This window comes from Lytechinus pictus, chromosome 2 (assembly GCF_037042905.1).
Source record: "Lytechinus pictus isolate F3 Inbred chromosome 2, Lp3.0, whole genome shotgun sequence".
Lineage (NCBI taxonomy): Eukaryota > Metazoa > Echinodermata > Echinoidea > Temnopleuroida > Toxopneustidae > Lytechinus > Lytechinus pictus.
In genome coordinates, this window is record NC_087246.1 from 40,217,601 (window position 1) to 40,242,880 (window position 25,280).

The 25,280-nt window shown below is 37.7% G+C and overlaps 1 protein-coding gene across 1 annotated transcript in view; it reads right to left on the minus strand.

The window, feature by feature from the left end:
- The window catches only part of LOC129279713 (phospholipid-transporting ATPase ABCA3-like), a 67,066-nt gene that overhangs the window by 2,729 nt on the left and 39,057 nt on the right, over positions 1–25,280 (minus strand). The window contains exons 7-14 of the mRNA XM_064095639.1: positions 22,304–22,487; positions 21,612–21,734; positions 18,931–19,047; positions 16,545–16,718; positions 13,546–13,656; positions 5,270–5,433; positions 2,196–2,334; positions 426–485 (exon numbers count right to left, since the gene is read on the minus strand). Of these exons, the coding sequence (XP_063951709.1) occupies positions 426–485; positions 2,196–2,334; positions 5,270–5,433; positions 13,546–13,656; positions 16,545–16,718; positions 18,931–19,047; positions 21,612–21,734; positions 22,304–22,487 (1,072 nt within the window). The remainder of the gene's footprint in view (positions 1–425; positions 486–2,195; positions 2,335–5,269; positions 5,434–13,545; positions 13,657–16,544; positions 16,719–18,930; positions 19,048–21,611; positions 21,735–22,303; positions 22,488–25,280) is intronic.

The following is a 25,280-nucleotide window of genomic DNA, read 5'->3' on the forward strand; positions in this document are numbered from 1 at the left end:
GAGGAACATCAAATATGTTGCCCAACAGAATCATATTGGCCTGAGACTTTAGATGAGGGAAATATTTTTCTTTTATAGGACAAATATAATGATTATGAATGTAGTCTTATGATATATCAATGGAAAGGTATTGATGTGGGGATTATCATTATGTCATTTGAAAAAAATGAAAAAGAATAAAAAACACAAGGTGGAAATCACCAATTAATAAGTTAGCAAGACCACTGCTTTACCAGATGTGATATCATTCCCCTTCAGGTATATATAAATCATTGAGCATTGTAACAATATATTCAATCATTCAATATAAAGATGCTTATTTGTGAACAGTTTACTCATAAAATCTTTCTAGTGCATCTTAAATTTTCAAACAAATATCAACTATAATAATAATGTAAAATCTGGTTTAAAGTGTTTGTATTTACCTCAGGTTTTCTAGAATCTTTAAAGTAGCTTGATACACAGCAGGAATATCCAAATCCAAGCTAAAAAAATATCAAGGTGAATTATAATTGTTTAATTTCCAAAAGCTAAGCTGACTGGATGAAAAAAAAGCGCTACCGGTACCATGTTTGCTAGTAATATATATATTTTTTTAGAACAAATGCAATCTTGATTTTTAAGTGTATTATGCCTTTCAAGGTAAACACACTCTCTGAAGTAAAAGTGTCTTGTGGCATCTGTAAACCAAATTTTTTTAAAACAAATACAAAAAACAAATTTGCACAGCTTCATGATTAAGAACAAGTGTATGACAAGTGAAGCGCCTCTGGCAGTCTCACCTGCATTGCGCGATTCAATATAGGAGCAGTGCTGACTTTAAAAACTACTATGAAATAATTATTCACAAAAAAACACCATTCATATAATGATACAATACTACGTTCATTGACAATAAATGATATTTGACCTTGGATCATGCGACCTAAGACTTGTCAGTGAGACTCGATTACCCCTATATCCACATTTTATAAATTATATCTATAAACTTTAAAAGTTATGACAGCAATCTAATAATTACCCCCAACTTGGCCAAAGTTTGTTGACCTTAAATGACCTTGGACTTTGGTCATGTGAACTTAAACTTGAATGAGATGTTCAGTGATACTTGATTACTCTTATGTCCAAGTTTCATGAATCAGATCCATAAACATTCAAAGTTATGATGGTAATTCAACATATACCCCCAACATGGCCAAAGTTCATTGACCTTTAACCTTGGTCATGTGACCTGAAATTGGCACAGGATGTGCAGTGATACTCGATTACTCTTATGTCCAAGTTTAATGAACTAGACCAATAAACTTTCAAAGTTATGATGGTAATTTAACAAATACCCCCAACTTGGCCAAAGTTCATTGACCTTAAATGACCTTTGATCATGGTCATGTGACCCGAAACTCGCGAAGGATGTTCAGTAATACTTGATTACTCTTATGTCCAAGTTTCATGAATCAGATCCATAAACTTTTAATGTTATGATGGTAATTCAACAGATACCCCCAACTTGGCCAAAGTTCATTGACCCTAAATGACCTTTGACCTTGGTCATGTGACCTGAAACTCAGGCAGGATGTTTAGTAATGGCCAACTGTCATGAACTAGGTCCATATACATGTACTTTCCGAGTTATGCTGTCATTTCAAAAACTTAACCTTCGGTTAAGATTTGGTGTTGATGCCGCTGCCTATAGTTTTACTCTGCTTCGCAGGTGAGACAAAAATAGAGAATGTACATCATTAGACAAGAAATTATATTTTATTTTTTATTAAAATAATATTCATATCATTTAATAACAACTTCAAAAAACCCACATGACTGAAGAACTAAATGCATATATTGATTACCAAACTTCATTTATTTTACTTTCTTAGCAACTGGGAAAGTTTAGATTTCCCATTCATGATGCAGTCTTCTGATTTGGTAAATTAGCCTTACTGTGCATGATTTACATGCAAAAGGAGAGTGTAGAGACAATTCTGCATGATGTGCTACCAGTAGTTTGTGAAATCTAGAGCTCCTCATTTCAAGCAAATTCAGAAAATCCCTTAACCTACATCTGGAATTCAGTGACGAGTTGGACATCATTTATTCAGATTCATTACATTCTGAGATCCTATTTTCATTGACATTTATATCAAAGTTCTCATGCATAAGGATTAAGATGGTTTAGTAACCCTCTAACATACATGTACCTCTAGTATAATAGTGAGCAGTAGATAGATAACAGCTTCACAGGCCAAGTAAGTGCAGTTGATTCCGATGCCAGGCTGTTCCCAGTCCAAGTTATTTAATGCATAGGATACATTACTCTTAGCACACTGATCTCGAGCCCTGAAACAGCAAAAATAGGTCCACAATAATATGCAAAGTTTAAGTTGATATGATATGGATGAGATTTATAATAATAACAATAATAATTGTAACATTTGTAAGGTGTTTATTGATGTTTCTAAGTGCCAAATTACATGTACATGAATAAGATTAACTACCCGAATAAAAAAAATAAAGGTGTAGTCAATAATGAATATATTTCTCATTATCAGAATCAGAAAAACAAAACTTAGAAGAAAAAAATGTGCACTGCCATATAGACCAACCAACAACTGATATACATAGTGGGGAAAATCTAAGCATTAAAACTAAGTTGCTCTCATAATTTTCTAGGACCGAATAAGTGCAACAAACCTGGCAGTCTCACCTGCATTACTAGATTCAATATAGCAGCAGTGCTGACTTTGAAAACAACAATAGAATAATCATTTACAAAAACACCATTTATATGATGAAAAAATATTATGTTCATTGACCATAAATGACATTTGACCTTGATCATGAAACTGAAGACTTAAATTGCAAGACGATCAGTGATACAGTGTACTTGATTACATTTTATGAACTAGATCCTTAAACTTTCAAAGTTATGGCAATTCAACAAATATCCCCAACACAGCCAAAGTTCATTGACCTTGGTCATGTGACCTGAAACTCATGCAGATGTTCACTGATGGTTGATTACTCTTATGTCCAAGTTTCATGAGCTAGATCCATATACTTTCAGAGTTATGACATCTAAATACTTCATCTTAGTTAAAGATTTTGTTTTGATTCACCTAATAAATATATTCATGACGATGTGCAAGTTCATTGACCTTAAATGGCCTTTGACCTTGGTCATGTTATCTGAAACTCGCACAGGATGTTCAGTGATACTTGATTAGTCTTATGTCCAAGTTTCATGAATCAGATCCATAAACTTTCAAAGTTATGATGGTAATTCAACAGATACCCCAAACACAGCCAAAGTTCATTGACTTTTGACCGTGGTCATGTGACCTGAAATTCGCACAGGATGTGCAGTGATACTCGATTACTTTTATGTCCAAGTTTAATGAACTAGACCAATAAACTTTCAAAGTTATGATGGTAATCAACAAATACCCCGAACTTGGCCAAAGTTTATTGACCCTAAATGACCTTTGACTTGAAACTCAGGCAGGATGTTAAGTAATACTTGATTAATCTTATGTCTAATTTTCATGAACTAGGTCCATATATTTTTTAAGTTATGATGACATTTCAAAAACTTAACCTTAGGTTAAGATTTTGATGTTGATTCCCCAACATGGTCTAAGCTAATTGACCCTAAATGACCTTTGACCTTGGTCATGTGACCTGAAACTCAGGCAGGATGTTAAGTAATACTTGGTTAATCTTATGTATGTCTAAGTTTTATGAACTAGGTCTATATATTTTTTAAGTTATGACATTTCAAAAACTTAACCTCAGGTTAAGATTTTGATATTGATTCCCCCAACATGGTCAAAGTTCATTGACACTAAATGACCTTTGACCTTGGTCGTGTGACCTGAAACTCAGACAGGATGTTTAGTAATACTTGATGATTAATCTTATGTCTAAGTTTCATGAACTAGGTCCATATATCTTTTAAGATATGATGACATTTCAAAAACTTAACCTTAGGTTAAGATTTAGATGTTGATTCCCCCAACATGGTCTAAGTTCATTGACCCTAAATGACCTTTGACCTTGGTCATGTGACCTGAAACACGGGCAAGATGTCCAGTAATACTTTATTAACCTTATAACCCAGTTTCATGAACTAGGTCCATATACTTTCTAAGTTTTGCTGTAATTTTAAAAACTTAACCTTCGGTTAAGATTTCGTGTTGACGATGTCGCCGCTGCCGCCACTGCCACCGGAAAAGCGGCGCCAATAGTCTCACTCTGCGATGCAGGTGAGACAATAAACTTTAAAATTCAATAACTTTGTTATTTGTTATTCGATTTTGATGAAATTATCAGCATTTTGCTTTGTGAATTTTACTCTTTATTTATGCTAAATATTGTTAGCCCGGACCATCCCTTTAAGTTGTGTGCTTGACAGGACAATGTTACTTCTAACAGAAGGATTCATGTCTTTGAAAGGCACCATAGCCTTTGCAGCACATAATAAAGAATATTTAATTAAAAAACAAGCTCTCCTATTAATAATGTGAATCCCCTTACTAAAGTCGATTTTTTTTTTAGCTTTTACTAATGAAAAAAAAATTCAATGCTGAAAGATACCATATTAAAAAAATTTACAACAGAACAATTCAAGTAAATGAATAGATTTCAAAATGAATGGAATTACAAAATTTGGGCAAAGATAACGAAAATATTAAAAGGAGGTTTGCTGATTAGATTCAGATTTATTTCCAACAAAACATAAAGAATAATGAATTAGTAAGAAGTCTGATGAACAATATTTTATGCCATTTGGCGCAAGCCTTTTTTGAACAACTGACAAAAAAGTTTTGTGTTCACTCAAGCATGAACGAAACTCTTTTTTTAAAATGGCATTTGAAAGATAAGACATTGGAGCATCTTTTAACATAAAAATATAGACATCATAACTTGAAACAAAATTTTGATAGACTTTTCAAAACTGTCCCGTTTGTTTTTAACGCACTGTATATAGTCTTGCTCTGCTATGCAGGCGAGACAAAAATGGAGTTGTCTGGACAGGTTTTATCTAGATGAGTAGGCCGATTGTTCCTCTCAACATGAAAGCAGGCAGACCCATGATATTTTACCTGATATATGCACTATACATATACCCATAGCTGTAACTGTTTACAATGTATGTTATCAACCTAAAGACTGTCGCTATTATTATCACAATAACCATTATTATCACAATAACCATTATTATCATTACCAGTCAATCTGAACACATGTACTAATCAATCATGTAATCACTCACAGGTTGGAGCTTTCACAGCTGGTTCTGATGGCATCATTAGTAGCAATAAACATGATAGATCTGGCTAGTGCATGGGTTGGCAGTAGGTTAAAGATGTAATCTGTGTAGTCTGCTGCTTTATCTTCATCAAGGATTTCCAGAATGAAAACTGCTATCAGAGAGCCCTATATTGAGAAAACAAGGCATGAAAATACTCACCTGATTTTCTTAATTACGAGATAATCTAATGTATCTATCTACTTTTGCTACTTTTGTTTCATCAACTGCCCTCGAACATAGTACACAAATTAAAAAGTGCAACATTACCATCGAAATAGTTTACTAGATAGATGGCGCAAAATAAATGTTGTGTTTATCATCTCCCGCTGAACTGTAGCCATGCTTTTCGAAATGTATCAACCCTATATAGCAGTAGTGACATGTTGCCATGCAAGGTGAAGTGACTGCGGGACGGATAGTAGATTGATACATCTCATAAATAAGAAAATCAGGTATTTTCATGATTTACTTCAATAATCGTAATGTATCTTCTTTGCTAGATTAGCATGGATAAAACCGTGGGAGGCATGTCACAAACAAGGAAGTAATCAAGTTCAAGGGAGATGCAGAAGCAGAGGCCACTGCATTCAAGGTTGAGGGTGCAAACTCTATACCAGGAGTGGTCCTCAAAAAAGTTGTCAATTACACCTTGAAAAAGAGTGCCCAAGACGAACTGATACTTCTAGTATCATGAGCATCCAGCCTCGCATCAAATAGCAACGCACCGAGCCCACTGCTGGATCGCCCCGTACGCGAAGAATACCAAAGTGTGACGTCAGTTGCCATAGTGTCATGGCGAGCTGGTTCTAAACAGAGTCGCACCTGACGATCGTCTGTACACATTTTGGCTTGTCTGAAAAATAGGTTGCAAGCGATCATTCCGTTAACAGCCATTTCCTCCTATGAGAAACACTTTTATTCTGGGTTCGTTAACCAGGCCGCCATGACACCATGGCAACTGACGTCATCGTTTCGGTACTCTATAGCGGAAAGTAGCATAAAAAATTTGCACAAGACAAAGAATTATTCCAATTTGTGAACATTCTTTGTCTTGTCAAGATACCACTTGAGGGCCAGGACAGAAACAGAGCCGGAAGAAATTGTGTGATTCTTGGCTAAGAAAGGAGGCGTTGGAATCAGGTGGATTTTAAACCTCTCCCTTCTGAATATCCTGGCATAAAAAATAAGCATGTAACAAGCTTCGTTTCAGGCCAGAAGCGATGCGATTAAGAAGACTGTCTTGATAGAAAGAATCGTGAAGGGACGAGCTTAACACAGGCTCAAACAGAGTAAGCTAAGGCGTCAAGGACCTTAGACTCCAACAGGCGCAAGCTTCCTACTTGGAGAATGCTTGGCACAAACAACCTCAACAATGACGAATAGATGGGAGTTCAAAATAGAGGAGCCAACAGGAAAGCAGCAGAAAGCGCCGATAGCCGAACAGTACCCTGTAGATTGGCAAGGACCTTCCTCCCGCCGAGAGGGAGGCGTCTATGCTCGCGGGCGCAGAAAGCAGCGGCAAGCAGAGAGCATTGCCTCGAACCACAAAGCTCTACGAGCCCACGGGAAAGGCAGAGTCTGGTTGTCACTGGCAGCGGAAACCAAGCCTGAAGTGAGCTCATACAGCCGCGCCTGAAAAGACACGTGTCTCTGCAAGGGCCTCATGTGGAGACGGCAGTCGGGTAAAAACAAATCCAGACTGGCCATGTACTGCCAACAGAAGCCAGACCCTGGCCCTCAAACTCAGACCCAAACGGAGAGAGTAAGGGATTTGAACTGCAGGAAAACTTTATTACTGCGTCAAAGTATGTAGATAAGCAGGAAGGCATGAGCTCAGACCCAGCAAACTCCCCCTAAAAGGAGGGGAGGCTTGGCCTCTGATAGGTGGAGAACTAGAAGGATACAAGGTATCCTAGCATTATGTCCCCACCCTAGAGCAGAGGACCGAGCTTGAGTCTGAGGCAACCGCGTCATCCAACAACAAGCCACAGGTACCCTTCCCCTGGCAAAGCACTAAGTGCCTATGGGAATGTATAACACTGTGGTGTGAAAACACCTGAAAGTGTAACTCAACAAGAGGCTTGCAGCCCAGGGATACTCAGGTCCAGTTATTATTAAAAGCCCAGAGACCTGAACACAAGCCTCCCAGATAACACACCCCAACGAAGCAAGACTCTGGTGTGCTCCGACCTGGTGGGTCTGGTGGGTAAAAAACAACTGACAGACTCCTGAAAGAGACAAAAACTACAAAGAGTTAAATCCACTTGGGAGGTGATAATAAGACAACTGCTGGGCCACAGTTTTTCAGACCTGCCAGGTGGGAAGGCACTACCCCTAAGGTTAGGGGAGGTATGCCTTGTTCCTCTCTTCCATCGCACCCTAGCAAGGGTGGCGAAAATAGGAGAGATTTCAGGCTCCTTGCCCCTAAGAGGGGACTTGATTAGGAGTGTTACATAGCCCGTCAAATCTGTCCAGGGACCAAGGCCACCGGGAAACAGGGTACAGAGGGGATGTGGACGAACTCATGACCATCCCATGGAGGAGTCGCCTGAATTTACAAAGAGCTTTACCTCGGATTTCTCATACTTTGATTTGCACCCAAAGGGTGGCAAAGTTAGAGTAAGGACGCCCTGAAACTCCAACTAGCTGGATGTAGTTAGGGAGCTAAAGGCAGCACCCCCGAATGGGCGCCCACAGAAAGTGCGACAGAAAGGGGTTATGCACCCCAGCAGGTAGCGGTAGTAGTGGAATAGTAATTCCATTCTAACCGCGTAAGGTGATGACCATTCGCCTTCTATCCATCCGCGATTCAAGGGGATAAGAGAGGCATGGAACTGGTGGGTAAAAGAACACAGAGCTTGAGAGCATGTATCAACTTAAATAAAACTTATGAGATTGCTCCGTCAGTACAGAAACATTTACAATTACTCTGTCGGTACAGAGTGCCCGTAAACACCCGGCTTACGTCGTGATGTTTCTCGCTCCTCATCCACTCCATCAGGAATCTAGCAGACCCTGAAAGGGGGGGGGGGGGGGGGTATGATGACAGAACTACCGTTGAAGGAGCGCTCTTGGTCGCAACTACACAGGTTTGGTTGGGGAGCCAATAAGGCAGCTGAATCAGTACCAAAAAACGTGGTACATCTCCAAGCAGAGTACCAAGAGCTGACAGGGTGTGGAGCTAATGCTCTGCGGCCTGGGTGTGAGTGCCTTCTCGCAGAGAAAAGGCTAGGGCTATTTTCAACAGCCTCCCCATGGAAGGTATTGTCGGGCGGGAGGCTTAGAGGTCTATCATGACCTCGTCTGCCTGCTTGCGGTCTTCAATCTCCTCCCGAGCAGATAATGGTTCCACCGGATCTAAGATCAGCTGAGGTTCCCCAGTGTACGGAATGGCGGTTGTACAGTCGATTGACTCAGTAAGCATACTAGACAGGCATAGAGCTGGTCAGGATAAACCTGCACTGCTCAAGAAATTATTAAGTAGCACAAGAGGCTATGAACATCAGGCTGTCCACAAAAAGGAGTTAAGACTGCCCTTATTACAAGGCATAAGCAAGTTTGTGTCTCACCCACTTATGATAAAACCAAAAATATCGTGATTTGCGAGGGCACGCAACAGAATCATATCAAAACTTAATTGTGAAATAACTGGGATGGAATAACATTTGTCATAAGAGTCTTGCGTGTAAACTTAGATGACCTTTGACCTTGCCATGTGATCTCCAACTGCAGCATAACATGCAGGTCCCCTAAGTACATCTACCATCCAAGTTTGATTGAAAAGTGACTTACGGATGCAGATTTATGTGCCATAAGAGAGTCTTGCATGTAAACTTTAACATTGACCTGAAAATGACTGGACTTCGTCTGCGGGGGCATAAAAATAATAAAGCCTCCAAAAGAGAAGCAAAACCAAGCTAAAACCTATAAAAGGGAGCTAAATATAAGAATCCTGTAAGGAGAGCAGAGGTAAGAATGTACGTTTTGAACCTAAGAGAACAAAAGCGACACACGAAAATCCGGCTGTGAAGCTGAGGAGAAAATAATCATGTTACAAAAGACAAGAATAAATCAAGTCAGGGCATCGAAAAGTGCTATCAAGCAAGAGAGAGTACGAGGAAGCTATGCAAGGAAGCTATGGGAGGATAAAGACTTCACATGGGCACCGTGTCCAAGGGTTGGCAATTAATTTGGTGCAAAGGAAGCATGAAAATAAGGCCTAATAAACATATTTTGGAAGTGTACTTAGCTCTTTCAAGAAGAGACTTCTTGGTGATGTCTTCACTCCGTGGGGGCGAAAAAACAAAGAGGAAGTTCAGCACACTTACTAGCATGGGGAAGGTATGAACCGAAGTGCATGCTTATAGTTCATCTGGACATGGCACTATTGCGAGGAAATTTGTGTACTATATTCAAGGGCAGTTGATGAAGCATAAACCAGCAAAAGTAAATGGATACATGATGATTATTGAAGCAAATCTTAATATTTATCAGCTCCTAAATTTTCCTTGTAATAAATCATACCATCCTCATAATTTCCATTACTATTCTTGTTATTTTTGGTTCTCCTTATTTCCATTCTTCTTATTACTGTCATCATTATGACCATTACACATATGTCAATGCAATAAGCAAACCGAATATCTATACCATGGAGGTGGGACCACTACACCAGGGATTCCCCTATTATAGAAAGTGTACGATAGATCCATGACTAACATGCAGAGGTGGTAACTATTTAGCATCCTATCACAAGAACAGTGCAGTAATTCTGTAATGTACCCCATAGATGTCAGCTTTCAGCCTGGGAGGGACACAAACCCATAATATTATGTAAGACAGGAAGGTACATATACATCGCAAAAAAAAAAAAATATTCCATACAGTGAGGATTGTTCCATCATTTGTGGAGCATTGTGGCCAAGTAGATTAGTCTTCTGAATTTGAAACAGAGGGTCGTGGGTTCCAATGCCAGCCATGGCGTAATTTCCTTTAGCAAGAAATTTATCCACATTGTGTTGCACTCAAAAAATGAATAGGTACCTGGCAGGAATTTATTCCTTGGAATGCCTCCACGATGTAGAAGGCTGTGGGGCTAAAGCCAGGGTAACACTGTAGAAATGAAAATTTTCGCAAATTTCGCTAGCGCAAATTTAAAAAGACGCAAATTTATGAGCAGCTATTTTAATTCAAGTTCTGAACCGCGGTTCAATTGCATGTATCGTTTTGGCAAAGAGACTGCATAATTTGACCTAATGAGGGCGAAATTTAAGCAAGCCAGATTGAGGTCCAAAATGATTTGCATTGCAAGAATTTGTTCCAATGCGATCATTTATTTAAGTTGCAGATCGGTATTTGAATTATGATTTTGCTTGAAATATAAGTTGTTTTTGCTGTTTGATTGGTGTTTAGATCTGTTTAGTTTTCAAGAAGAAGTCTCGTCGATTGCCCATGTTTGTTGATTGATCCCATACACTTTGAATAGCGGTAATCCCCCCAGTCCTTACCTGGTGCTCGGCCGTCTATACCAGGCCAGCAAAGCCTCCGTTTTACCTTCCCTGATGTCCGCCCCACAAAGAAAAGTTGCGCTTAATGCATACCTGCCAACCTTTGAAGACTAAAAATAGTAATCTTTTTTTACGTGGACTATGAGGGAGCGTAGCGACCGAACTGAGGTAGCGAAGCGACCGAGCGAGGTAGGGAGCTCTTGGTACTTTCAACATGGAAGAATGCCCTTTTCCTTCACTTTAAACTCATTTCAACACTTATGCACCCCCTCCCCCACTAAAAATAAACCAAAACAAAGACTTAAAAGCTAATTTTGTGTCTCGCCCACTTATGAAAATAGCCAGAAATATCGTGAATTGTATCAAAACTTCATTGTGAAATGACTGGGATGGAATAACACTTGTCATAAGAGCCTTGCACGTAAACTTTAATGTTGACCTGAAAATGACCTTTGACCTTACCATGTGACCTCTGACTGCAGCATAACATGCAGGTCGCCTAAGTAAATCTAGCATCCAAGTTTTGTTGAAAAGTGACTTACAGCTGCAGAGTTAGATGTCATAAGAGAGTCTTGCATGTAAACTTTAACGTTGACCTGAAAATGACCTTTGACCTTACCATGTGACCTCCGACTGCAGCATTAAAATCAGGTCCCCCAAGTCCATCTACCATCCAAGTTTGGTTGAAAAGTGACTTACGGTTGCGGAGTTAGGTCTCAGAAGAGAGTCTTAATTGCATGTAAACTTTAACGTTGACCTGAAAATGACCTTTGACCTTACCATGTCATCTCCGACTGCAGCCTTACATGCAGGTCCCCAAGTCCATCTACCATCCAAGTTTGGTTGAAAAGCGACCTACCGTTGCGGAGTTAGGTGTCATAAGAGAGTTTTGCATGTAAACTTTAACGTTGACCTGAAAATGACCTTTGACCTTACCATGTGATCTCCGACTGCAGCCTAACATGCAGGTCCCCCAAGTCCATCTACCATCCAAGTTTGGTTGAAAAGCGACTTACGGTTGAGGAGTTGGGTGTCATAAGAGAGTCTTGCATGTAAACTTTAACGTTGACTTGAAAATGACCTTTGACCTTATCATGTGACCTCCGACTGCAGCATAACATGCAGGTCCCCCAAGTCCATCTACCATCCAAGTTTAGTTGAAAAGCGACTTACAGTTGTGGAGTTATGTGTCATTAGGTTTGTGACGGACGGACGAAGGACGACAGACGGACGGACGACATTTGGATCCCTAAGTCTCGCCTTCACCTCTGGTGGGCGAGACAAAAATGAATTCATATATAATTACACTTAATGCTCTCAGATTTTCCACCTCACCTTTACTGATCGCACAAAGTCTACCCAGCAGGCCTTCAAGCCCTAAGGCATGAGGACGTTGCCTGTTTCGCTTTTTTGAGTAGCTCCTTGGAGTGCACAGTAGAATGGCATGGCTTGATTATTACAGTGGTCAGCAACACTGAGTGGCAAACTATGTTCAACAATGAATTCGGTCATCAAAATCTCTGCATTAATTACACACTCATGTCCGAATCTACCATAAGGTAACTATTTAATGACCTTCCACTGGTTGGCTCACTAGTGGCTTGATGCTTTTTTGTCTTGATAATTTTTTCTCGATGTCATAGAGTCCACTGTGACTGATGCAGAAATCGCTGGAAAAGCATTAGCAAAATGCAAAGTGAACTCCCAGTTTGGAGCTTGTCAATACAGGAAATATTGAAAGCATCACAGCCTGACAGCTAACGTCACCATGTCAACCATTTCTCAAGCTAGGCTACGCTAGCGCAGCTCAGCCACTGAACATAGCACAGCTCACAGTCAATCATCACCGCAACTCAGGCGGGTATGAAACTGCATTAGCGCCAATACATGTATACACTCGGGCACTGACCGTTACTCACCAAAAATCCACACAGAAAATCCTTATTTCGGTCTGAAAATTGCGGGATCTGTGCCAAATTTCCAGAGCACCAAGTGGCTTAGTTCAGATTTGAGAAGTGGAGTCTCCGAAAACTACTCTAAAATGAAAAATCTGTGATTTTCTTCAGAGCTCACGATCTTATTTTCTTGCAAATTTAGGATGGTATCTTATAGAATTATCCAATAGAAAAGGAAATTTTTTGCCATGAAAGTTACGGCGAGACCTAGTGCCACGCAGCTCTTTAAAAAATAGTACAAGGGATATCTAGAGTTTGAAACTCGATACGCATTTTTCTGAAGCGCCGTGCCCGTGATTCTGAAAATCTACTCAGTTACACATCAGAATGCGACGATGTGCTAAAAAAACGTTGGAATTACGATTCGGCTGCGCTGTTAGACTTGAAGTCCAGTCGTCGTAGACATTTTATTTTTAATAGTCAGAATATCAGAAAATCGTAATTTTGTGACATACGATTCGTAAGGCGTAATCTAAAACAAAAAATCGTAATAATTACGCCAAAATCGTAGTAGTTGGCAGGTATGTTCATGTCACAAAAGCTCATGATTGGATCAAAATTGAATTACGCTGCTTTAGAAGTAGAATTATGATCAGAAAATACAATTTCTTTGCTGAAATGTTAATTAAAACCATTCACAGATGGGGAAGAAGTGACTTTGTGATTATGGAGTGTGCAGCGCGAATTTAAGAACCCTCGAATAAGTCCATAGGGACGTTTTGACATAATGTTATTATCCATAACTTTGAATTTGCCCAAAACTACTCACACTTACCATACCAATGAGTGACAGAGCAAATGCAGTCAAGGCATAGGCAATCACAGAGGAGTTGAAGAGAAGGGAGAAGAGATAGACAAATGATATTGCTGCTAATCCAAACAGGAGCTGCAAAGAGAAAGAAAATAGCAACAGTAGAAATAAAATGAAAATGTCATAATGTAACAAATATGACTTTCCATTGCTAAACAAAGTTGGAAAGAACAAATTTCTGTATAATACTGTAGCATGAATGTATTTCCATTACTGAGAGTGGTCTAGAATCGTAACTTCCTCTTCATTTAGAGTTTCAATATTATTCCTCACATACAATTTTCTTTCAAATTATGGCTAACTGAAAAAAAAATCAACTGGTTATCTTTTAATTCATACACAAGAAGACTATTGAAAAACAAGGTGGTTCACACACCACAAGTCTTGCCTGATATCGCGATCGCTAAAATATGCAATATGAACACATGTATGGTATTACCCAACGGTTATTACAGTAGGCCTACACCTGTATCGTGGAAAATGGAGTTACTGGTCAAGCAAGAAAAGTGAAAGGTGGCTTCTTGACCTTTGAACTTTTGACCTACATTTTACAATCGATAGGCTTCCTGGGAACCATGCTAGTATCATACACACCAAATTATATGAGCCTAGGTTAAGTTAAACTGAAGTTATCACGTTTACAAGGATTACAGAAAGGCAAGATGAAAACATGTCACTGGGACCTTGACCGTTTGACCTAAAAACCAAAAGGCTTCCTGGGATCCATGCTAGTATCATACACATCAAATTATATGAGTGTAGGTTAACTCAAACTGAAGTTATCACGTTAACAAGGACAAGTTAACTGACAGACAGACAGACACAGAGCATAATACCATAATACGTCCTGTCTAGGATGGGTGTATAACAAACATTTGACCTTTAAAACCATATATTTGACCTTTGACCTCATCACCCTCATGGACACACATGAGGTAACACCCAAGGATCATATGAACTAAGTGTCAATATAATTGATGCAGAAATAAAGAAATGAGAGCAAGTAGAACAAATACTTGACCTTTTAACCCCGTGGTGACTTTTAACCTTATCACCCTCAAGGGCATACATGTATTACCCAAGGATCATATGAACCAAGTGTCATTATAATTGATGCAGAAATAAAGAAATAAGAGCAAGTTGAACAAAAACTTTAGCATTATCAATTGACCCTTGACCCCTATATGACCTTTGATCCCATCACCGTCATAGACACACATGTGGTTTTACCCTAGGATCACACATACCAAGTGTCAACATAATTGATGCAGAAAAGAAAGAAATGAAAGCAAGTTGAACAACAAGTGGAATGCCTCTGGCCGTCTCACCTGCATCACGCGATTCAATATAGCAGCAGTGCTGATTTTGAAAACTACTATAACTCGCACAAGATGTTCAGTGATACTTGGTTACTCTTATTTCCACGTTTTATGAACTAGACCAATACACTTATAGAGATATGATGGCAATTCAACAAATACCCCCAACGTGGCCAAAGTTCTTTGACCTTACATGACCTTTGACCTTGATCATGTGACCTGAAACTCGCACAGGATGTTCAGTGATACTTGATTACTATTATGTCCAAGTTTTATGAACTAGACCAACACACTTTCAAATTTATGGCTGTAATTCAACAAATACCCCAATTTGGCCAAAGTTCATTGACCCTAAATGACCTTTGACCTTGATCATGTGACCTGAAACTTGCACAGGATGTTCAGTAATACTTGATTACTATTATGTCCAAGTTTCATGAATCAGATCCATAAACTTTCAAAGTTATGATGGTAATTCAACAGATACCCCCAATTCGGCCAAAGTTCATTGACCCTAAATGACCTTTGACCTTGGTCATGTGATGTGAAACTCATGCAGGATGTTCAGTGATACTTGATTAACCTTATGTATAAGTTTCATGAACTAGGTCCATATATTTTCTAAGTTATGATGACATTTCAAAAACTTAACCTTAGGTTAAGATTTTGATGTTGATTCCCCCAACATGGTCTAAGTTCATTGACCCTAAATGACCTTTGACCTTGGTCATGTGACATGAAACTCAGGCAGGATGTTCAGTAATACTTGATTAACCTTATGGCCAAGTTTCATGAACTAGGTCCATATACTTTCTAAGTTATGCTGTCATTTCAAAAACTTAACCTCAGGTTAAGATTTGGTGTTGACGCCGCCGCCGTCGCCGTCGGAAAAGCGGCGCCTATAGTCTCACTCTGCTATGCAGGTGAGACAAAAACTAACATTTTTGGAAAAGATATGACCTCATATCATTTGACCTTTGTCCTATCACCCTCATGAACACCCATGTGGTATTACCCAAGGATCAAATGTACCACGTAGACACTTAACTGATTATGAAACAAAACTTAAAATTTTCAAACAGACTAATGGACTAACAGGACAAGTGATTACTAAGTCTCTACCACGGGTCGTGTGGTCCAGTGGTTTGAACATTGGACTCATAATCGCAAGGTTGTGTGTTCGAATCCCCAGTCTGCCATTATCTCCACTTTGATAAAAAGTAATATCTGTCGTCTCTAAAGTCAGTCACTGTGACTGATTAACCTAGACATAAAATGTTTCCTTGGTAATTGATTATAAACCAGCTTGGCGTTTATCAGCAAAAAGCTGTCCTGCCGAGTTCCTACGGGAATTACCACAAAGAGAAACAAAAACGTTGTTCAGGTGAGACAATGATGACCTAAGGTCCTTTCAAAACAGGGTCATCGTGAAATGACCATTGCACAAAAGTTACTATTATAGTTACTTTGCAATCCAATAGTAACTACCATGGTAACAATGCTAATCAGCCAATCAGAATCACGGATTTCAGAGAAGATACCACTGGATGGCAAAGTTACCATACTGGTAACTTTTATGCAACAGGGCCTAGAAGTATGAAAAGATAAAAATGGATTGCACACCAGAGGCCTGGGGACACTTACCAGGACAACTACAAAGCTATCAAGATTTTCTCCTGTAAAGGCTTCTACCTGACAAGCTGCAACCAAGACGATAATGATGATCCAGATGACCAAATAGTTGATGACGTCCCAACAGTAGTTAGACAGCCAATAGGTAATGGTGTCTAAGCCACTTACAAACTGCAGGTGCTTAGACTGATAAGGTTAGGAGAAAATGCATATATCACAAATAATAGATGTGAGATTTATAAGTACTATCAAACTAGATACTTTTTTTGAGCAATACTGAGAGCTAAAACAGAATACACCAATTCATAGATATAGAACAAATTTATTAGGTGGGAGGTCTAATAATATTCTCCATTAATAAGTTAAATTTCTTGCAGATTCTATGAATTGGATGTGTTAATCCCCAGCATGTAATTTTTCAAAGAGAGAGAGACATATTAAATCTAAGTTAATACACCAATACCAGACTGAGCTAAGCACCAACTTCACTCAATATTGGATATGATCTTCGGTAAGCTGTCAAATAAAATCAAACAATGAATACAACAGACAAGAGAAAATCAAAGTGATCTTACAAAAGGAAATATCTCTCCTTTCTTTTTCTTCTTCTATTATTAAACAAACTGAGATTGCTAACTGAATAATTCCCTTTGCTTTGTTATGCTTCTCTTCTTTTTTTTATTTTGTTGTTGTTTTATGTAATTTTCATCAAAAAGGTATATCCATACTGTAAATTCTATATTGTACATGTAGAAATGATTATGAATGAATGTATTTCTGTATGTATGAGATGATTATACCAAATAAAAACTAATTCAACAAAAATTTATAATAATTCCCTAAATCACCTAAATCACTCGATAAATTCACTGATAATCAACATATGGATCATTCTCAAACGTAACATTCTCAATGTGAAGTGCAATGATTCAAATGTAAATAGTGTTTCTTAAATACTATTATAGTCCGCATAATAAGAATCTTGCTATAGAATTGGTCAGCCGGTCATGTGATAAAGGGTAGTTTCCCCATCAATCATCACTCGCAATGATGAACCTTTTTTGTTTCGCCGATCTTTTTCAGCCCATAGAGTCATAACGTGTTATGACTTCAGTTTGAGAAATGAAGAAGTCATCCACTCGATTTTTTTTACTACCTTTCTCCAATGCTATTCATACACACAAATGCCTAACCAAAGACAACACACACAAAAATTCCTTACAACGGTCTTACAGGAAAATGGTCTTTCAGCAGTCTTTCAGGGGTCTTTCGATGAAATTTCAAAGGTCTTCATGGTCTTTCAATGATCTTTCGGCAGTCTCTCAAGATTTTTGCGGAGATCACTTTAAGACTTACGAGAGATCATTGAAAGACCATTGAAAGACCAGGCAAAGTCCATGGAAAGAATTCTGAAAGATCGCTTTTTGCATAACATAAAAGATCTCTGAAAGACCATTGAAAGATCTCTATGGGACTAGTCTAAGACCTGGAGACAAGAAATATCCATCAGTCTTTCAGAATTCTTTGAGGGGTCTTTCTGAGCCATTCCACAGAGATGACAAATTTCAATGATCTTGAAGACCGCTGTAAGACCTCACCAATTTTAAGGGCAGTTAAAACAATATGATAGTATTAACACCCTAGCAAGAAACCAGTCACTTTTAAGAAGAGAGACTGAAAGTTTCTAACAACAATAATAAAAATGGTGACGCAAGACAACTGTATGCGGAGGAGAAGTCAGAATGACAATTAATGCAAGAAAAAAGTCCAGCGCCGCTCAAAGCATTATCAACGCAAGGTAATAGGCATGCCAGAGGTACAGGGGAGAAGCTCTATCGAGCTCTCCATCCATATGAGCTACGTGTGAAGGCAAAACTAGCTCAAATGTAAAAGACCAAAAGGGTCTAAAATTACATGAAAACTCGCGCTAGTGTGCTAAACCTAGACTCAGATTGATATAACAACAAAATGAGCCATATAAAAAACAAGAATGCCAATAAAGAAAGTCTCCAAGCATTAAAATTCTGATGTTGGAGAATTAGCTTTGAACGTCTTTACTCGGTTAAGACACGAAGTGAAAAGAGGACGTGATGAGGCCGTGATTGATTAAGTGTGCATAGTGCTAGGGTCAGGGAGATGGGTCACCGCGCAAGAATTTGTGTGTTATTGTCTTTGGTTAGGCATTCATGTGGATGAATAGCAATAGTTAAAGGGACGTATCCCAGTTATTGAAATAAATCAAGCTTTAAAATGATCTAATGCACTTCTATTCACAAGTTAACTTTAAATATTTCTCCATACAGTAAAGAGAAGCTAACAAATAAACAGGGTAAACTAGAATAAAGACACCATATTCTATGCAAAATTTAACTCCTACATTTGTACCGAATTCCCTTACCTTGGTTTGTTTTTCATTGACAATAAATAGAATGAAACTAGCAGTGAGAAAGGCCAGACCAAACAGAACAAGAAGAGCAAAATAAAACACCTCTGTAGATGCAACTGCTGCATCCTCCTGCAGACAAACAAGGTAATTAAGGGGGGGGGGGATATTGACAAACATAATATTAAGTGTCTGATAAATTTGTTACAGTACATGTTGTCTGAAAAAGTTACACACAAAAAATGTCCAATTAAAACAATATATTCATCCATATCGAATCAGACATTAACCAACTGACCTAATATAGACTTTTCTTTACACCTTAGAATGTCAGACATATCAGCAGTGTCTCTTCTAGTGTGAGTGCTGCATCAATGTGATTTTCAGGTGCTGAAGATAAATGCACTGATAGTGTGAGTCTATTACACAATATTTGTACAAGTCTTCAGATGTTTAGCAATATTACCTGGTTCTAGATATTGAGTCCACACAAAAGAAATTCAAAGTAATTTAAAATTCAAATGACGTATGGGACCCTATAAATAGGTTCACATCAGTGTGGTCTATTAGTACAGTGAAATGATTAGCATAGCAGCGCTTTTTTTCTTAAAAACGTCAAGTCCACCCCAAAAATATGTTGATTTAAATAAATAAAGAAGAATCAAACAATCATTATGCTGAAAATTTCATCAAAATCGGATGTAAAATAAGAAAGTTAAGCACAACTCAGTGACGTGCAAATGAGGCAGTCGATGATGTCTATCACTCACTATTTCTTTTGTTTTTTATTGTTTGATTTATATAATATTTCATTTTTTACAGATTTGGCAATAAGGACCAACTTGATTGAACCATATAGTATCAAACAATGCTAATTGCATATGTTCAGGGAGGAATTAATCGTTGTTTCACACGACAACAGGGAGAAAATTTAAATATTTCATATTTCATATAATAAAATACAAAAGAAATACATGTAGTGAGTGAGTGATGTCATCAGTCTCCTCATTTGCATACCGACAAGGATGTGAATAAAACTGTTTTCTGAAATTAAGCGAAACTTTAAAATGTCATAACTTTCTTATTTTACATCCGATTTTGATGAAATTTTCAGTGTTATGCTTGGTGGATTTTTCTGTTTTTATTATTTCAAATATACAAAGAAAATCCTTAAAAGATTGCAACTGTACGAGGGAGCATAGCATCCGAGTGAGGGCATCATATCATTTGACCTTTTGAGCCCTACATGACCTTTGACCTCATCATCCACATCAACGCACATGTGGCATTAACTAAGGATCATTTGTACCAAGTGTGAACACAATTGATGCAGAAATAAAGAAATGAGAGCAAGTTAAACAAAAAATTTAACATTTTTGTAACAGACTAAAAGACACAAACAGACAGGTCAATATACAACCAAAAATACCCTTACCTGGAACAAATTACAACAAATGATTTTCAACAGTTTTTGGTACTATTTGACCTCTGGAATAACATACTAAAAATCTACCAAAATCCGCATCCGGGAAAGTAGTTATTTTCAAGATGGCGTCATTGGACGCCATTTACTGAAAACGGATACAACTCACTCATTATCCACCCTAGAATCCTATTTGGGTTCATATTCCATGGTCTAGGGGAAAAACAAATTATTGATACTGGCAAATCCAAGATAGTGCCAAAAATGGCTGCCGTTGGTTAAAAATTTACAATTTATTTATCACTTATTTAAGTTGCTTTAATTCGGAAAAGCGACGCCTATAGTCTCGGTCTGCTATGTAGGCAAGACAATAACAATTATAATAATTATGTTAAATAGATTTTTTTTTAATCATCTGATTCTCGCTGCTAAATACAGCTGTGCTCAAAAGTTACTGAACCCCACCACAAAATGCACTCATTCGTGCTGAGTATTTAATGTAGACAACAACACTACAATGTTTGGCGAGCTCAGAAAAACAAACTTCATTGAATGTTGTATTTTATCACTTCGCAATTAAATATCGAAAACATGGCAGAACTTGAACATTTTGAACATGTTCATTTTCTGGCAGGGTTCACTAACTTTTTTCGAGCACCACTGAATATCCATAATCAAGTTGGTCATGTTTAGGGAACTTTTTCCTTTTGATATGTTCTTTCTTAACAGATCTGTGATTTTTTTTAAAATTACTATTGATGATGATCCCTATAATCACAGAGCAACTTACAGTTACAGGTATCAATATGTGGCTTTTCCATGTCTGGTTGATAGTCATGTTGACATGTGGATCAATGCACCTGGATAAACAGTTTCTTGAACATAATTTCATCAATTTTTGTTTGAAACTAGATTTTCAAACACACTGGGGTTTCCTCTTTTGGCTGGCCAATTTACCATTTGGAAAAATGACTGGTACTGCAGTCTATTTATAAGGTACCATACCTAATTTGAATGTAACATTACATTGATTTTTTTGTGTGTGGTCTCACTGCCTAGCACCAGGAAATATGCTAACCTTCTTCAACTTGTACTTCGTTGTTATTAAAATTCTAATTATACTTCATGTTATTTGTATAATTTAAGAAGTATACTGTGGAGACTTTCACATGTACTAATCCTGCTGACATATGTATTAAGATTACAGCACACACTTTAATGGATTGTAATTGGGTTTTATTTAGGATCATTTAATGAAAGCATTACATCTCACCTGACTTTGTGCATTCCTAGGAAGAGGATAATTGATGGTTTCTATGGTATAACTCTCATTGGTAAAGTATTGAAGCAGGATGTTAGCAGCACCATTCAGTGCTTCAGCTGGTATATGTAATCCCTAATTGCAAGAGAAAGAAATCATGCCATCAATTAAGTTTTGTCAATCAGTCATTAGATCGGTCACGTCCACAATACCATCATTTCATGCACTACTGTAACAGAGTTTTCATCCATGGCCCCATTGCACAAAACCTTCAATGATAGTTATGTGCCTTTCAAGGTATCTTCAAATAAAACCTTGGTTGTGATTGGCTGTTGTATTCAGTTACCATGATATTTACCATTGATTGAAAATTAGACAATGGATCCCAGCCGATACCCTATTTTTCCTCAGTGCTTCCACTTTTCATATCCTGAAAGGAACACTAAAATGTCCTGAAATATGCGAAGATTTCTTTTCCTGTCTCTTTTTAATGAAAAAATGAGATTAATTATTCATTCTAATTTTCAACGCTAACCGTTTTTAATATCGCAAGTGAGCGAGCAAACAAATAAAGGCATGAAGAATCTTGATCAGTTTTACTAAAATTTATCTTAAGTTTTCTTTATTTTTGGACTTTTTTTGACGTAAACCTGGCAAAACTACTGGAAATTCCTGAGAAGTAAAGCACTGAACACACTTCATACCTGATTGCTGTATCCAATGGTGAGCTTGGTCTTTCCTGCTGGGGTTGTAGATAGTACATAGGAGGCTACATTGTCATAGAAGAAGTTCTGAGTATCAGCGATTCCAAGGATGTAGTTGGAGAGATAGACAGTATCCACGGCAACAGAAGAAGAATTAGCTCCAACTGAACAGTCTATGTCCTCACTGAAAATTATTAAGAACAAAGATTTACAGACAATAAGGAGAGCATGATAAAGGTGCTTGGAGTAAAAAACAAGAGTGTCGCTAAGGCAAGCACATAATATGCCCGCCTGTAAAGCAGAAAATTGAGATATTGGTCAAGCAAGAAAAGTGGAAGGTGGCGACTTCACCTTTGACCTTATGGCCTCAAAATCAAAAGAATTGCTAGGATCTATGCTAGTATCATACACACCAAAATATATGAGCCTAGGTTAATTCAAACTGAAGTTATCACATTTACAAGGACTGCAGAAGGGTAAGATGAAAACATGTCACTGTGATCTTCTGACCTCAAAATCAATAGGCTTCCAGGAATCCATGCTAGTATCATACACACCAAATTATATGATCCTTGGTAAAATTAAACTGACGTTATCGCGTTTACAAGGACTACAGCAGGGTAAGGTGAAAACATGTCAATGTGACCTTGACCTTTAACCTTTTGACCTCAAAATTCATAGGCTTCCTGGGATCTATGCTAGTATCAAACACACCAAATTATTTGAGCCTAGGTTAAGTTAAACTGAATTTCTCGTGTTTACAAGGAAAAGTTAACGGACGGACAGACAGACGGACTAACACCGAGCGTGATACCATAATACGTCCCGTCGAGATGGGCGTATAAAAAAGAAAAGACAAAGTTTGCAGGAAAGACATAGAAGAGTCATCAATAGACTTTAATTTAATTAAAATATGATTTGGCAGACTTCATCCATGCCAAAACAGAGATGCCAACTCTACAGGATGGTTGTCAGGAACATTTACCACACTTGTCAGTAACAAATGAAGTATTTTCAGGAACACAGTCATAGTGACGCAACATATTACTTGCTGCAGATATGGCCCAAACTACACACAAACACTTAATCAGAACGCCATTACAAGTGGAACACCTCTGATAGTCTTGTCTTCATTATGCAATTTAAAATAGCAGCAGTCATGACTTTGAAAATAATTTCTAAAAATTATAAAAATACTATTAAATAACCTTTGACCTTAATCAGGTGACCTGAAAATTGTGCAAAATCATCAGTGATACTTGATTACTCTTATATCCGAGTTTCAAGAAATAGATCCATGTATTTTTAAATTTATGATATTTCAAAGACACAACATTTGTTATTAAACATTTCAAGGTTGATACCCCCAACAATGTCAAAGTTCACTGATCCTTTAATAACCTTTGACCTTTTCATGTGACCTAAAATTCACACAAGATGATCAGTGATACTTGATACAGGGTTGGCTGATTCAAATCATGTTGATTTCAAACGTGATTTAAATCATTATGACCTTTTTTTTTTAAATCATTGATTTATTCACTTCCATTGAAACATGTACAAATGATTGACAATTTTTTTGTTGAGGGACTCTTATTTATTTGACTCAAAAGATTTTATGAACTTTATATCATCAATACATGAATAAATCCTTCATATTTAATCAGAGCAACTGAAATCAAGTTAATAAAATCAGGTTAATCTTGCAAAACCAAAGATGTACATGCAGCCTTCAAATTGATTGATATGTACATGTATGTTCCATCTGAAACTAAATCAAAGCCTGTGAAACCCATTTCCATGGTTCAATGAGTCTATTTTCGTAGCTTGGAATGCAAGTCTGATCGGAAACTTTACATCAAAGCAAATAATCATGTAACAGATGTTGTTCAGTCTGCCAAAGGATACTATAAAGAAAATTTAAGCACTAGTTCAGTTAAATATGTTTTTACATTTATCCAGTTTCTTTTAAATAGGAAGGTGCCTCATCTTCCTGTTCATGACTCAGCACAATTACTTAGCTCCCAATTTTCCTCTTTCTTTTGTGGAAAAAAATAAAAATGATTAGAGCAGAAATTGACTCCTTAAATTCTATTCCTGATCCAAAATTTGATATAAAAGTTGAGGGAATTAGTATGTTTACTTCATTTACTTTAGTCACACCATCAGAATTGCTCAAAGTAATTAAGTCATGTTCAAGTGCTACTTGCCGTTGATCCTATTCCAAATTGGCTCTTGAAAGATAACACTGATAATCTGATTCCCTTACTTACAGATGTCGTCAATAGTTCACTTACAGGTGTTTTTCCTTTAGGGGCTCACACTATTATCATCAAACCATCTTTGAAAATGTCTACTTTAGATAACAAGAGTGTCGTTAAGGCAAGCACATAATACGCCCGCCTGTAACATCGAAAATGGAGTTATTGGTCAAGCAAAAAAAGTGGAAGGTGGCAAATTCGCCTTTGACCTTCTGACCTCAAAATCAATAGAATTTGCCGAGATCTATGCTAGCATCATACAAACCAAATTACCGTAAGTAACAGACTATAAAGCGCACCCACAACTTTGGACTTATCACCAAAAAAAATCATCACATTCTCTCTCTAAATCCTTCTCACATTTACATGCATATTTGAGGTACAAGAAACGAAAATTAACATTCAAGATTTCAAAGTATCAAAAGAGATTACCGGTATACGGAAATCTGCTGTTCTTGATCAATTCATCTACAAATAGCAAGAAAGAAAGGTTCCGACATTATTGGCCACTTACACACTCACCTCACAGTGTTACACACACACACACAGAGCACTGCCGTTCTTGTACATTACAAAGTACGATATGGTACTGGCACATCACATCACGATATCATCAAATTATGCTTCCGTGTCTTTCCCGGCGTAGGAGAGGAAGAAACATTCACATTTCCCGCATCACAACCTCACTACCACTTTCAGAATTTGTCTAGCATTTG